At 38.0% G+C, this 16,929-nt stretch overlaps 1 protein-coding gene across 2 annotated transcripts in view; it reads left to right on the plus strand.

Annotated features, from left to right (window-relative positions):
- The window catches only part of ptprb (protein tyrosine phosphatase receptor type b), a 92,648-nt gene extending 88,655 nt beyond the window's left edge, over nt 1–3,993 (plus strand). For both annotated transcript variants that reach the window (XM_028570302.1, XM_028570301.1), the window contains 5 exons: nt 819–941; nt 1,821–1,984; nt 2,654–2,789; nt 3,310–3,430; nt 3,884–3,993. In XM_028570302.1, the coding sequence (XP_028426103.1) occupies nt 819–941; nt 1,821–1,984; nt 2,654–2,789; nt 3,310–3,430; nt 3,884–3,906 (567 nt within the window). In that variant the 3' untranslated portion in view covers nt 3,907–3,993. The remainder of the gene's footprint in view (nt 1–818; nt 942–1,820; nt 1,985–2,653; nt 2,790–3,309; nt 3,431–3,883) is intronic.
- Nucleotides 3,994–16,929: the final 12,936 nt, after the last annotated feature.

A 16,929-nucleotide genomic window follows, 5' to 3' on the forward strand; every position in this document is an offset into this window, starting at 1 on the left:
TTACGTTCTACGTTTATTTCACACGTCATCAATGTAACATTTAAGACAATCTCATAAAGGACAATGATCATACAGGGCTCCACACTAACTTTTTGCCTCAGTTGCACTGGTGCGCCTAACTTTTTTTATTTACTGTAGGTGCACCAGCACAAAATTTAGGTGCACCCAAATTTTTCCTCGCATCGCCGTAACGCTGAATGGCGATACACGATATATAGCTCTGTATTTTTTTTACAAAGTGGGCTACATGTTCAGTTTGAGTGAGTTTGAGCCTGCGCGGAGGAGAGATCCAAACACAGGCACGGCTTTCCAGAAGGACCGGGTCATGTACCGCAACATTAAACCATATCGATATAAACGACATCGCTTCGTTAGTGGAGAGGCAGCGGATGCGAGGACGTGAGGTGCACCGGTGCGACCTGGGAAACCTCTTAGTCGCACCCTTACACATTTAACTGGTCGCACTCTCGAGCCCTGTCATATACAAAGCGAGTGAGATGGGGAACCCCAAATAAGCTACTAAAAGCTTTTCGGAGGGGGCCCAATAGCAATAAACAACAACAAAAAAATGTACAAACCAAAAACTCAATTTACCAAAATACAATAAAAAAATACAACAAAATACAAACATACTTAAACTAACAAACAAATACTACAAACAATCCCAGCACAGTTTGACATCGGGTACATTCACAAAAAGACCCTAGGATGCATTTTGGCGAGAGTTAGGCTTTAACCAGTGTATTAATGGAAGCAGCGAGCCCAGGCTCGGTCTGGGAAGTATTGAGATATATGACCGTAGTGTTGCTGTGTTCCAGGTGAAGTGTGACCAGTACTGGCCTCCAGACAGAGAGCCTCTGTACTACGGAGACCTGGTCCTCCAGATGCTGTCGGAGTCCGTCCTGCCCGAGTGGACCATCAGAGAGTTCAAGATCACCTCGGTAACTGCCTGCTCGTTGGCTAGGGATGGGCATCGTTTGGATTTTAACGATTCTGATTCCGATTCTTCCTTTCGATTCCGGTTCTCATCGATTCTCAATTCCGTTTCTTTGAGCGGTGGAGTTGAAACGGGTCACATGCTTATTTCACAAATAAGAGGAAAGTTTTATTTTGATTCATAGGTGGGGTTGCAGTTTTACAGCTTTTACAACGCAAAATAAAGCCACACTAGAGCTCCGCTTACTGTGCTGCACGGCTGCAACACAACAAGTGCCTTGCTGCTACGGAAACCAAAACTTGCGCATGTTAAATTTGGAACCCCGTGATCAGATTTGAAACCAAATCCTCCAAACTATTCCAATAAAGAAACGATTCCGATGGATAGGGTCGGGCATCGTTTGGATTTTAACGATTCTGATTCCAATTCCGATTCTTCCTTTCGATTCCGGTTCTCATCAATTCCGTTTCTTTGAGCGTTGGAGTTGAAACGGGTCACATGCTTATTTCACAAATAAGAGGAAACTTTTATTTTTATTCAAAAGGTGGTTTGCAGTTATACAGGGCTTTTCTATGCAAAATAAAGCCACGCTAGAGCTCCGCTTACTGTTAACAAGCTAACAAGTGCCTGGCTGCCATGGAAACCAAAACTTGTGCATGTTAAATTTGCAACCCCATGATCAGATTTGAAACCAAATCCTCCAGAACTATTCCAAACGATTCCGATGGAATCGTAATTTTTGAAACGATTCCGATTAGGAATCGGTTCTCGATGCCCAACCCTATCGTTGGCTCTGACAGCACATCCCAGTACCGACACGTTTTCTCTCTCGCTCGCTGATCTCCGAGTTTTTATTAATAAGATGATCGATGCTCTTTGGCAGGAGAGCGGCTGCAGTTACCCTCGGGTGCTGCGTCACTTCCACTACACCGTGTGGCCCGACCACGGAGTCCCGGAGAGCACCCAGTCTCTGATCCAGTTCGTCAGGACGGTCCGGGACTACGTGGACCGATCGCCCAGCACCGGGGCCACCGTGGTACACTGCAGGTAGGACTGTGTGTGTGTGTTTGTGTGTATATGTGTGTGTATATGTCTATGTGTGTGTGTGTGTGTGTGTGTGTGTGTACTGTATGTCTGAGTGTGTGTGTATGTCTGTGTATATGTGTGTGTGTATGTGTGTGTGTGTATGTCTGCGTCTGTGTGTGTGTGTGTCTGTGTGTGTGTGTGTGTATATCTGTGTGTGTGTGTGTGTGTGTGTGTGTGTGTGTGTGTGTGTGTGTGTGTGTGTGTGTGTGTCGTCTGTGCTGAAAGGCTTTTAAATGATGTATTTGCAAAAATGTTCAGGCCTCTTCAATGTGAGTATTTGCTGCTTTACAGTTGACTGTGTGTCTGCGTGTCTGCGTGTGTGTGTGTGTGTGTGTGTGTGTGTGTGTGTGTGTGTGTGTGTGTGTGTGTGTGTGTGTGTGTGTGTGTGTGTGTGTGTGTGTGTGTGTGTGTGTGTGTGTGTGTGTGTGTGTGTGTGTGTGTGTGTGTGTGTGTGTGTGTGTCTGTGTCTGTGTCTGTGTCTGTGTCTGTGTGTGTGTGTGTGTGTGTGTGTCTGTGTCTGTGTCTGTGTGTGTGTGTGTGTGTGTGTGTGTGTCTGTGTCTGTGTGTGTGTGTGTGTGTGTGTGTGTGTGTGTGTGTGTGTGTGTGTGTGTGTGTGTGTGTGTGTGTTAGTGCTGGTGTCGGCCGTACAGGGACTTTCATCGCCTTGGATCGGGTTCTGCAGCAGATGGACTCTAAAGGAACCATTGACCTGTACGGATGTGTGTTCGACCTGCGCCTGCACCGCCAACACATGGTCCAAACTGAGGTACCCCCATAGCATATTTTATGTCGAAAAAAGTCTAGTACACGTGTCAAACTCAAGGTCCAAATCCGGCCCCTCGCAGACACTTTGTCAACGTTTTTGTCGGGTTTTTTTTAGACATTTTTGTCGCCTTTTCTGCTTTTTTCCACCTTTTTTGGTGCTTTTTTCGACGTTTGCGCTTAGCTTTCCAAGATATTAAAAAGTTAGACCTTTTTTTCTTGAATAAAAGCATGTTAATGACATGACTTAAACATGTCTGGCCCTTAGTGAAGTTGACCCCTGCTGTAGTATGTCAAAAAAGTCTATGAATGAATGAAAATACTATGAATTTGTCTTTTTCGACTTAGGAAATGTACAAACTGATTTCCGTGTGTGTGTGTGTGTGTGTGTGTGTGTGTGTGTGTGTGTCTGTCTGTCTGTCTGTCTGTCTGTCTATCTGTCTATCTGTCTGTCTGTCTGTCTGAGTGTGTGTGTGTGTGTGTGTGTGTGTGTGTGTGTGTGTGTGTGTGTGTGTGTATTGTAGTGCCAGTATTCCTTCCTGCACCAGTGTGTGCGGGACGTCCTGAGAGCCAGGAAACATCGCAGCGAACAGGAGAATCCTCTCTACCCCATCTACGAAAACTTCAACCCCGAGTACTGCCGCGGTGAGACTCACAACCTAAACACTTCTCCGTAATACTCACAACTACATCTTAAATTATATACTATAAATAAGAGTAAATTAAATGAATATTAACAGATTCAATTGAAAGATGATTAGTAGATATCTTGTTTATAATAGAGTTCTTTAATACAGTATTCATTCAAACCATCCATCTGCCTGCATATAACCTATCTATGTCTTGTCTTATAAAATATATGTCTTGTCTAATAACCTATCTATGTATTGTCCTATAACATGTCTATATCTTTTCTTATGACCTATCTATGTCTTGTCCTATAAAATATATGTCTTGTCCTATAACATATCTATGTATTGTCTTATAACCTATCTATGTTTGTCCTATAACATATATATGTCTTGTGTTATAACATATCTATGTCTTGTCTTATAACATACCTATGTGCCTAATTATCGTTTATTGGTCCCTCCTCAGATTTCATCTACACCGGGCGCTGAACAGATAACATCTGATCTGATCAGGAGAGAAGAAACTCTGCTACGTTAGCTCATCCTGACTTTATTAAAACTATCAGAGTTATTAAAGAACGTTGGCTACACAACACCGGGAAAATACAGCAATATATCTAAATACACAAACACAAGTGATATGAGATATTACTGTTTAAAACTCAGGGGGGTCAAACTCAACTCCACTAAGGGCCAGACATGTTTAGGTCATTAACATGCTTTTATTTAAGAGAAAAAGTCAAATATTTTGACTGTATTATTGCATGTCTCATATAGCTATAGGGGGAGCACCATAAACATCAGAAAAAGTGACAAAAATACCTCAGAAAAGTAGCAAAAACTTTAAAAAGGCACCAAAAAAGGCGTCAAAATTTTCTAAAAAAAGCACCAAGAACGGTGGAAAAATGAGCAAAAACATTGGAAAAAATCATAAAAAAGCGCCTAAAGCATTGAAAAGGCGCCGAAAATGTTGGAAAAATGCAACAAAAAAAAAACATTGGGGGGAAAAAAGGGACAAACACTTCGGAAAAAGCGACAAAAACTAGACGGGCCCAAATTCTTTGCGGACCTAAATTGAAAAAAATCGGGCCGGATTTGGCCCTCGGGCCTTGAGTTTGACACACGTGGGTAAACACAAACAATGAGTCACGTTTACCGTGTATCACTGCTTTGACACCAAGTTCTTAACAAGTTCTGTATATGGAAGTTTAATGCCAACAAAACTACAGCAGATAGGGCGCCTGGGTAGCTCACCTGGTAGAGCAGGCGCGCATATATAGAGGTTTACTCCTTGCAGCAGCAGCTGCGGGTTTGACTCCGGTCTTTGTCCCTTTGCTGCATGTCATTCCCCCTTTCATGTCCTATGCGAATAAAGGCCTAAAACGCCCCCCAAAAAGTCTTTAACTCCACTTTTTAGAGTAAACAGAGAAAATCTGTCCATTAAAAAGGAACTTTCCGTGTTTGATGTGATGACAGGGAAGCTTTTTATTATTATTAGCTGCACTCTTTGTTCTATTTGTGACCTTCTGACAACTTTTCACAATCAAGTGTCACAACAAAATGTTTTTAACGTTTGAGATGAATTCTATTAGATAGCGTGGTCAATGATTATGTTTAGTGTTGAAGGGAAACACTGGTTGATCTCAGGTCGTTGGTGGTCATTAAAAAACATGTTCAAATCTGATGTTAGCGGATCGCAGGGAAGGAAAGAGCCATCTCATTTCTTTTTTTTATCATACCTATGTTCTCACTCACATATAAGCTGTTTATTTAAGTTACACATATTGCTGAATGTAAATATTGATGTAATACTCTTTTATAAGATGAATATATGCTGTATGTCAACATTTTATATGCTTTATATGTGTAATATTGAGATATTCACTTTTATGTACATCATAAAATCAAACACTTGTCAAGTAGCTGCAAAACATTTTAATCAGACTGTAATTTAATATGATATTTAATCATTTCTTTCTAAAGAAAAACTCACTTTAAAACATATACAGTCACATTATTTCATAAGGAAGAGAAAATTCTGAATACAAGGAATTCCCTGTTTTAATTTTTATTTTTTTACAAGCACTACATTTATAAATGACGAGTTCAGTTGTGAACCTAATTTCTGGGATATACATATTTACAGGGGTGTCAAACTCAACTCCACTAAGGACCAGACATGTTTAGGTCATTAACATGCTTTTATTTAAGAGAAAAAGTCAAATATTTTGACTGCATTATTGCATGTCTCATATAGCTTTCTCACTTATAGTTTGGGCCTCATAAAGCCCCCAGAAAGTTCCTCAGCCATCAGAAAAAAGAGCCAAAAGCGTTAGAAAAAAAGCACCAATAAATGCGACAAAATTGCTATAAAACTATAAAAAAGCGCCAAAAACGTCCAAAAAATTAGCAAAAACATTGAAAAAAGCATCAAAGGCGTAAAAAAAGCCTAAAGCATTAAAAAAAAAGGCGCTGAAAAAAGCGAAAAAAAAACATTGGCAAAAAAACCGCCAAAAACGTCAGAAAAAGTGACAAAAAAATCGGAAAAGGCGCCAAAAACGTTGGATAAAGTACCAAAAATACTGATAAAAGTGTAAAAAAAAAAACCTAAAGCATTGAGAAGGCGACGAAAAATAGGCGGGCCAAAATTTATCGCGAAGCTAAATTGAAATTCGGGCCGGATCTAAATCCCCAAGGGGCCGAATTTGGCCCTCGGGCCTTGAGTTTGACACGTGTGTTAGAATATTTGAGAAATTGAAGTTGCTGTTCCAACAATATTTTATATTATGAGTATTTTTATTATTATTATTTGGTGAACCCTTTTCTCTTTCTGTTTGACTCGACTGCTGGATGATTTTCAGGGTTTTTAAAATGTTTTCTGCTCTTCTGAAAGTGTTTTATGGATTTTATTCTGAGAACATTTTGATCATTGTCACCAAGAGGAATACAGGGCAAATATTATTATTATATATATATATATATATATATATATATTATTTTGTACTTAAAGATGAACTACATTACATGAACTACATTTTGATTGCACATTGACATAACACCAGTTAGATTCTTTGATATATGCATATATTGTGGTGTATAATCATATCTGAAACCTATTTTATAGATATATCACCCAGCCCAAAGAGAATGTAAATGAGTTTTTATAACTTCCTGTCAGGTCGCTGGAAACTGGATTATTAAGTGCTAATAAAATATAATTACTAAACAATGGTTGTACTTGTTTGGTTTTCTTTGAGCGAATTATTTTTAATTTACACTTAAAAATCAGTGACACACTGAACATTTTAAAAAGGTCGCTGTCTTATTACGCTAAACTTATAGTTCAAATTCTACTTTTTGATTTGGTTATTGTAGTTATATTATTGAAAATGCTCTTGTATAGTGTGCCTTTAAAGTGTCCAAAGATTCATAGTTGAGATAAAAAAAAGTCCTAGTATAGTATGTTTTAAAAGTCCTAGTATAGTATGTTTTAAAAGTCATAGTATAGTATGTTTTAAAAGTCACAGTATAGTTTGTTTTAAAAAGTTAAAAAGTAATATTATATTACTTTTATAATTGCAGTGGCAGCAGCGAACCAGAAAGTATGATAATGAAAAGTAAAACAAAGTAATAGTATTGTATGTTTAAAAAAATAAAACAAAGTCATAGTATACTATGTCTAAAAAAGTACAAAAGTCATAGCATAGTACGTCGAACAAAGTACAAAAGTCATAGTATAGTATGGCAAGAAAAAGTCATAATATAGTACAGTGGGGGAAATAAGTATTTGACCCCTTGCTGATTTTGCAGGTTTGCCCACTTACAAAGAATGCAAAAATCTACAATTGTAATCATATGTACATTCTAACAGTGAAAGACAGAATCCCAAAGAAAATTCCAGAAAATCACATCATATGAATTTATTAAAATTGATAACCATCTGATGAGGAAAAACAAGTATTTGACCCCCTGGACAAACAGCATGTTAATATTTTGTAGAAAAGCCATTATTGGCCAGCACAGATGTCAAACGGTTTTTATAGTTGGTGACAAGGTTTGTGCACATTTCGGCAGGGATGTTGGCCACTCCTCCCTGCAAACAGCCTCCAAATCATTCAGGTTCCGAGGTTGTCGCCTGGCAACTCGAATTTTAAGCTCCCTCAAAGATTTTCAATCGGTTCAGGTCTGGAGACTGGCTAGGCCACTCCAGAACCTTGATGTGCTTCTTCTTCAGCCACTCTTTTGTTGCTTTGGCGGTGTGCTTAGGGTCGTTGTCGTGCTGAAACACCCATCCTCGACCCATCTTCAGCTCTCTCACTGAGGGAAGGAGATGTCGGTCCAGAATTCCATGATACATGGCCCCGTCCATCCTCCCCTCAATACGATGGAGTTGTCCCGTCCCCTTGGCTGAAAAGCAAACCCAAAGCATGATGTTGCCACCACCATGCTTGACGGTGGGGATGGTGTTCTTTGGGTTGTACTCGGTGTTCTTTGCCCTCCAAACACGACGAGTTGAGTTGAGGCCAAAAAGTTCTATTTTGGTCTCATCTGACCACATCACCTTCTTCCAGGCCTCTTCTGAGTCGTCCAGGTGGTGAATGGCGAACTTCATGCGGGCCTGTACATGTTTCTTCTTGAGCAGGGGGACCTTGCGTGCGCTGCAGGATTTCATTCCATGACGGCGTAGTGTGTTACCAACCGTTTCTTTTGTAACTGTGGTCCCAGCTGCCTTCAGTTGATTCATCAGTTCCCCCTTGTGGTTTTGGGATGATTCCTCACCGTTCGCATGATCAGGGACACCCCACGAGGCAAGATCTTGTGTGGAGGCCCAGACCGAGGGAGGTTGGCGGTGGTGTGGTGCTTCTTCCATTTCCTGATAACTGCACCGACAGTTGATCTTTTCTCTCAAGTTGCTTTCCGATTCTCTTGTAGCCCATCCCAGCCTTGTGCAGATCAACAATCTTGTCCCTGATGTCCGTAGAAAGCTCTTTGGTCTTGCCCATGGTGGTGATGTTGGATGCTGGTTGTTTGGGTGTTGACAGGTGTCTTTTATACAGGTAACGAGGTGAGGCAGGTGTATTTGATGTAGATAATTGGTTCGGATTGGGGCTGTGTCTTAAAGAAAGACTAACTGGCTTGTAGGAGCCAGAATACTTGCTGTTGTCCAGGGGGTCAAATACTTGTTTTTCCTCATCAGATGGTTATCAATTTTAATAAATTCATATGATGTGATTTTCTGGAATTTTCTTTGGGATTCTGTCTTTCACTGTTAGAATGTACATATGATTACAATTGTAGATTTTTGCATTCTTTGTAAGTGGGCAAACCTGCAAAATCAGCAAGGGGTCAAATACTTATTTCCCCCACTGTAAGTCAAAACAAGTACAAATAAGTCATAGTATACCATGTCCAAAAAAGTACAAAAGTCATAGCATAGTACGTCGAACAAAGTACAAAAGTCTACACTTGAAATGATAAAGGCACTTGCAGATTACAAAGTAGTACAAAATGTAAACCATACCATGATGTTTCATTTTTACGTATGTCGAAAAAAGTAAAAAAAAGTCATAGTATAGTCTGTCGAAAAAAGTACAAAAAAGTCATAGTATAGTATGTAGAAAAAAGTACAAAAAAGTCATAGTATAGTATGTTGAAAGAAGTATAAAAAAGTCAGTACAGTATGTCAAAAAAAGTACAAAAAAGTCATAGTATAGTATGTTGAACAAAATCAGAAAGGAGTTTATTGCCACAAGAGTTACCCTACATGGAATTTATTGGTGCATACATACTCAAACAATTAAACATGAATAAAGAATTACAATATATACAAAATACCCGTTGAAGTAGTTTAAGTATTGTGTGCCATGGGCAGGTGATGGTTAGTGCAACGTGTTGTGAATAGGTGTAAATACATTGATAGATACTCTATCGACCCCATAGGGGAAATTAAAGGGAGTGATTAGGCCCCAGTGAGAATTGAACTCACGACCCCTGGTTTAGCCTGACGTGGTCCTACTCAGATTCTAGTCAGAATGTGAGTCTGAAACCGATCCATTGGGCTGTGATTATGGGGCGTGTTCCAACCTAACCAGGAAAATAACCAATCAGAGCAACGGAACTCAACACTGTGTATCGTCTCCATAGCAACCACTCTTTGCACAATGCATTCGTTCTAACTTCTGACTTTTAGACTTTTTTTGAAGCTGGATATATCATTTGTTGCGTAAAAATATAATTAAGGGATAATGTAGAGCGAGGCGGTTGTTATAGCGAATACAACCCCGACAGGGTGATCAGGTCTTGAATCAGCCTGAAGGGGTTGTATTCGCTATAACAACCGCCTCGCCTACATTATCCCGCTTATGACATGGCTATTACCAAATAAATCAATAATTTGACTAATAACTTGACAAAATATTGATTTAAATGGGAGTTTATTGATTTAAATACGATTGTATTGCTTCCACTAGAGAAAATAGTCCGTTCCGTCTCTACGGTTGGAATCCTGCGTCCATAGCGACGTAAAAACTCTGTAATGCTTCGTCTATTAGCTACTCAACACCACCTTACGGGCTGTGGTAGTAGCCCTATATTTTATGGGGTGCTGCCGTGGTGGACCAATGACCCAGCTGCTGTTTTAATCACTGCAGGAATTGACACAACATTAGCTGACGCGTTGTAGTGAGCTAGCGGGCTTTCGGCTGCTCTAATTTACATTAAACTGAACATTTCTGTTGACGGTGAAGTGAGACACGGTGAATGGCTTCTTTGGGAACATTTATGTCGACGTTTATGTCCTCATTCATCTCGTTTCCTTTTTGCAGAGCCGCTGCATGTTGACACACCTGTAAGTTAACGTTAAACAAGTTGCAATGTAAGCTAACTAATTAGCGTTGTTGTCCCTACGGCGGTTACTGCGTAGCTAGCGATCATAGACGGTATAGAAAGACACTAGCGATAGACGCTCATCACATCTGCTGTCATTGCTTGAATTGGAGGACAGAAGTTGCTCCACGTTTCCCCAGTTTTTGCCACAGCTGATAGGCTAAATTATCCGGACTTCTTTCAGCGGATTGATTGATAGCTGTCCTCCAGAGGGAACAGAACTGCGTCCATGGCAACGCTCTGCTTTTGCATGGCAACGGTGTGTTATCCTTAGCAGTGGTCTGTTATCAAGAAATAACAGACCACATTCTACATTAGAATTCAACCAAGCCATGTAATAAATGTGGATAACGTTAGTGATAGTGACATGCTCGCTACAGTTGCATTTCTAGAGATGGATCGGCGAAAACACGTTTTATTTCTCTGTTTTATTTCTCTGATTCACGGCTTTGTTCTAGCGCCAGCGCCCTCTCTCTCTCCAGTCTCTCTCTATGTCTCTCCACCATATAACGCTCTCTCTCTCCAGTCTCTCTCTATGTCTCTCCACCATATAACGCTCTCTCTCTCCAGTCTCTCTCTATGTCTCTCCACCATATAACGCTCTCTGTCTTCAGTCTCTCTCTATGTCTCTCCACCATATAACACTCTCTCTCTCCAGTCTCTCTCTATATGTCTCTCCACCATATAACGCTCTCTCTCTCCAGTCTCTCTCTATGTCTCTCCACCATATAACACTCTCTCTCTCCAGTCTCTCTCTCTATGTCTCTCCACCATATAACGCTCTCTCTCTCCAGTCTCTCTCTATATGTCTCTCCACCATATAACGCTCTCTCTCTTCAGTCTCTCTCTATATGTCTCTCCACCATATAACGCTCTCTCTCTTCAGTCTCTCTCTATGTCTCTCCACCATATAACGCTCTCTCTCTTTAGTCTCTCTCTATGTCTCTCCACCATCTAACACTCTCTCTCTTCAGTCTCTCTCTTTAGTCTCTCTCTATGTCTCTCCACCATATAACACTCTCTCTCTTCAGTCTCTCTCTATGTCTCTCCACCATATAACGCTACTGTGCTTTCGGGCAGTTGTTGATGCTCCTCCGCTGAGGATTTTAAAATCAATGCGCTGTCGATATCTTCTGTAACAGACGCGATGGTGGAATCTCAACAAATTCAACCCAAGCGTTCTTTGGTGACGTGATTGATTCTGTTACTGTTGATCATCTTTCCGACAATCTGATTGGTCCGAACAGATCCTGTTCGGGCAATTATTGCTTCTCAACGGAGCAACTCCAGACCGAACTTCCCGACCTCGAATTTTGTGGGCGGGGCTAAATTCGGCTGGCATCCAGGCTACTTGTCGGTACACGATCCGTTCTGCCTGCACGATCCGTTCTGCACATGCGCAAGATATTACTGTTTACGACCTGCACGATCTGTTCCACGCTAGCCTCCACCGGGAATCTAACGTTAGTTTAGCTAACAGCTAATTCGGCTAACCGCTAGCTGACAGCTAGATTCAGTCTAAAATGACGTTAAGTCAAACTTAATGGGAAAAGCACACTACAACTATATTAAGACTTTACAGTAATAACAATAAAGACAAGTATTGAGTGATTGTATTTTAACTGAGCACAAGTAAAGTAGAACTGACGAAACAGCTGTTATATATGTTAACGTTTATTTTTAAGTTTTATTTTGAGGGTCTTTTAAAGTTTACATGCTGTCTCAGCTAGCGGTTGGCCGAATTAGCTGTTAGCTAAACTAACGTTAGCTTGGCTGTTGACCGGAAGCGTAACTAACGTTAGCTTGGCTGTTGACCGGAAGCGTGGAACAGATCGTGCAATCGTAAATCCTCGTACAACAGCGCATGCGCGAACATTTTGCGCATGTGCAGAACGGATCGTGCAGGCAGAACGGATCGTGTACCGACACTACTGGTTTACAAGACCAGTGCTCTAACCCCTGAGCTATGGAGCCAATGTAAGAAACGAGGTGTCTGATGGACACCTCGTGCCAGAGGGGAGAGATCCAAACATATTGTTTCCAGGGTGAGAGGGATCGGCTAGAATCTTTCGTGCCCGCCTCACCGGGAATTTCCACTGGATGCGGAACGTCTCCGGAACGTCTCCGGAGTCATTAGGTTTCCATTAAAGTCAGTGTGTGTATTTCCACTGACTGCAGAACGTTTGCGTCCCGACTCCGTCCCAGTTCCGTCAGTCCGCAGCAGATACGCAGAGCTTCTACTTTTGACGGACGACGGAGAGCTCCGCAGCAATTCAGCACACGGCAGATAGTGTGGGACAGGAAGTCGAGCACAGAAACAAAATAAATATCCGGTTAATTTTCAAAATAAAATGCACCGTGCTCACGGCGGATCATATTTCCCTGCACTGCACCTTGAAAACACAGCACAGAGCTGTTTCCCCTCTACTCCTCTGGATGGAAACAAACTGTTGTTGGTTTTGTGGTTCTATTCTACGTGAATTCGCGAGAACTTTTGGGTCCTCGTGACTACAGCTGTCAGTCATCCGGACCCGGTGGGCATTGACGGTCTGCAGCCGTTACGCATCCACTGGAAATCCCTGGTCAGTGTCCTGGAGGCTACAGATCCTGGAGAGACGGCAGATAGCAGCAAATCATCTTCTCAGCAGAGGGGATGGTACTCTACAGTCTGCTCGAGTCTTCAGCAGTGGCAGCAGCGTACCAGAAAGCATGATGATGAAAAGTAAAAATAAGTAATAGTATTGTATGTTTAGAAAAATAAAACAAAGTCATAATATACTATGTCCAAAAAAGTACAAAAGTCATAGCATAGTACGTCGAACAAAGTACAAAAGTCATAGTATAATATGTCGAAAAAAGTAAAAAAAAGGTAGTATGGTGTGTCGAAAAAAGTGAAAAAAAGTCATAGTATAGTCTGTCGAAAAAAGTACAAAAAATTCATACTATAGTATGTCGAAAAACGTTAAAAAAAGTCAGAGTATAGTATGTTGAAAAAAGTAAAAAAAAAGTCATAGTATAGTATGTCGAAAAAAGTACAAAAGTCGTAGTATAGTATGTTGAAAAAAAGTATAAAAAGTCATAGTATAGTCTGTCGAAAAAAGTACAAAAAAGTCATAGTATAGTATGTTGAAAAAAGTTGAAAAAAGTCATAGTATAGTACGTCGAAAACAGTACAAAAGTCATAGTATAGTACATCGACAAAAGTACAAAAGTCATAGTATAGTATGTCGAAAAAACTACAATAAAGTCATAGTATAATATGTCAAGAAAAAGTCATAATATAATATGTTGAAAAAAGTAAAAAAGGTAGTATAGTGTGTTGAAAAAAAGTCATAGTATAGTATGTCGAAAAAAGTACAAAAAATCCATAGTATAGTAAGTCGAAAAAAATCATAGTATAGTGTTTAAAATCAAGGTAACTAAAGTAATAGCATAGTATGTCGAAAAAAGTACAAAAAAGTCATAGTATAGTATGTCAAAAAAAGTACAAAAAAGAAATAATATAGTATGTTGAAAAAAGCACAAAAAAGTCATAGTATAGTATGTCGAAAAAAGTACAAAAAAGTCATAGTATAGTATGTCGAAAAAAGTACAAAAAATTCATAGTATAGTATATTGAACAAAATCATCAGAATCAGAATCAGAAAGGAGTTTATTGCCACAGGAATTACCCTACATGGAATTTATTGGTGCATACATGCTCAAACAATTACAAATGTATAAAGAATTACAATATATACAAAAACAGAAAACAATATATACAAAATACCTGTTGAAGTAGTTTAAGTATTGTGTGCAATGGGCAGGTGATGATAAGTGCAACGTGTTGTAAATAGGTGTGTCTATCGACCCCATACGGGAAATTAAAGGGAGTTATTATGCCCTAGTGAGAATTGAACTCACGACCCCTGGTTTACGAGACCAGTGAGGAGAGATTAAAACATATAGTTTCCAGGGTGAGAGGGATCGGCTAGAATCTTTCCTGCCCGCCTCAGTGTCCTTGAGGCTACAGATCCTGGAGGGACGGCAGATAGCAGCAAATCATCTTCTCAGCAGAGGTACTCTGCAGTCTGCTCTCGTCTTCAGCAGTGGCAGCAGCGTACCAGAAAGTATGATGACAAAAAGTAAAACAAAGCAATAGTATAGTATGTCGAAAAAAGGTTATAGTATATTGTGTCAAAAAAAGTACAAAATAGTATATTACGTTGAAAAAAGCACAAAAAAGTCATAGTATAGTATGTCGAAAAAAGTACAAAAAAGTCATAGTATAGTATGGCGAAAAAAGTACAAAAATTCATAGTATAGTATATTGAACAAAATCATCAATTTGAAAATGTATAAAGAATTACAATATATAGTATGTTGAAAAGAGTAAAAAAAAGGTAGTATAGTGTGTTGAAAAAAATAAAAAAAGTCATAGTATAGTATGTCGAAAAAAGTACAAAAAATCCATAGTATAGTATGTCAATAAAAAGTAAAAAATAGTCATAGTATGTCGAGAAAAGTGTAAAAAAGTCATAGTATAGTATGTCGAAAAAAGTATGAAAAAGTCATAGTATAGTCTGTCGAAAAAAGTACAAAAAAGTCTTAGTATAGTATGTTGAAAAAAGTACAAAAAAGTCATAGTATAGAATGTCGAGAAAAGTGTAAAAAGGTCATAGTATAGTATGTCGAAAAAATTACAAAAAAGTCATAGTATAGTATGTCGAAAAAAAGTATAAAAAAGTCATAGTATAGTCTGTCGAAAAAAGTACAAAACAGTCTTAGTATAGTATGTTGCAAAAAGTACAAAAAAGTCATAGTATAGAATGTTGAAAAAAGTATAAAAAAGTCATAGTATAGTATGTCGAAAAAAGTACAAAAGTCATAGTATAGTATGTTAAAAAAGTACAAAATTCATAGTATAGTATATTGAACAAAATCATCAGAATCAGAATCAGAAAGGAGTTTATTGCCACAGGAGTTACCCTACATGTATAAAAAAAATGTATAAAGAATTACAAAATATAGTATGTCGAAAACAGTAAAAAAAAAGGTAGTATAGTGTGTCGAAAAAAATAAAAAAAGTTATAGTATAGTATGTCGAAAAAAGTACAAAAGTCATAGTATAGTATGTCGAAAAAAACTACAAAAAAGTCATAGTATAGTAAGTCGAAAAAAAGTCATAGTATAGTATTTAAAAAACAAGGTAACTAAAGTCATAGCATAGTATGTCGAAAAAAGTACAAAAAAGTCATAGTATAGTATGTTAAAAAAGTACAAAAAATTCATAGTATAGTATATTGAACAAAATCATCAGAATCAGAATCAGAAAGGAGTTTATTGCCACAGGAGTTACCCTACATGTATAAAAAAAAATGTATAAAGAATTACAATATATAGTATGTCAAAAACAGTAAAAAAAAGGTAGTATATTGTGTCGAAACAAATAAAAAAAGTCATAGTATAGTATGTTGAAAAAAGTACAAAGAATCCATAGTATAGTATGTCAATAAAAAGTAAAAAATAGTCATAGTATGTCGAGAAAAGTGTAAAAAAGTCATAGTATAGTATGTCGAAAAAAGTACAACAAAGTCATAGTATAGTATGTCGAAAAAAAGTATAAAAAAGTCATAGTATAGTCAGTCAAAAAAAGTACAAAAAAGTCTTAGTATAGTATGTTGAAAAAAGTACAAAAAAGTCATAGTATAGAATGTCGAGAAAAGTGTAAAAAAGTCATAGTATAGTATGTCGAAAAAAGTACAAAAAAGTCATAGTATAGTATGTCGAAAAAAGTACAAAAGTCATAGTATAGTCTGTCGAAAAAAGTACAAAAAAGTCATAATATAGTAAGTAGAAAAAAGTACAAAAAAGTCATAGTATAGTATGTCGAAAAAAACTACAAAAAAGTCATAGTATAGTAAGTCGAAAAAAGTATAAAAAAGGCATAGTATATTATGTTGAAAAAACTACAAAAAAGTCATAGTATAGTATGTCGAAAAAAGTACAAAAAAATCATAGTATAGTATGTTGAAAAAAGTATAAAAAAGACATAGTATAGTATGTCGAAAAAAGTACAAAAGTCATAGTATAGTACATCGAAAAAAGTACAAAAGTCATAGTATAGTATGTCGAAAAAAACTACAATAAAGTCATAGTATAGTATGTCAAGAAAAAGTCATAATATAGTATGTCGAAAAAAGTAAAAAAGGTAGTATAGTGTGTTGAAAAAAAGTCATAGTATAGTATGTCGAAAAAAGTACAAAAAAGTCATACTATAGTATGTCGAAAGAAATCATAGTATAGCATTTAAAAATAAGGTAACTAAAGTAATAGCATAGTATGTCGAAAAAAGTACAAAAAAGTCATAGTATAGTATGTCAAAAAAAGTACAAAAAAAGAAATAATATAGTATGTTGAAAAAAGCACAAAAAGTCATAGTATAGTATGTCGAAAAAAGTACAAAAAAGTCATAGTATAGTATGGCGAAAAAAGTACAAAAAATTCCTAGTATAGTATATTGAACAAAATCATCAGAATCAGAATCAGAAAGGAGTTTATTGCCACAGGAATTACCCTACATGGAATGTATTGGTGCATACATGCTCAAACAATTAAAAATGTATAAAGAATTACAATATATACAAA

Source organism: Perca flavescens, chromosome 23, assembly GCF_004354835.1.
Source record: "Perca flavescens isolate YP-PL-M2 chromosome 23, PFLA_1.0, whole genome shotgun sequence".
NCBI lineage: Eukaryota > Metazoa > Chordata > Actinopteri > Perciformes > Percidae > Perca > Perca flavescens.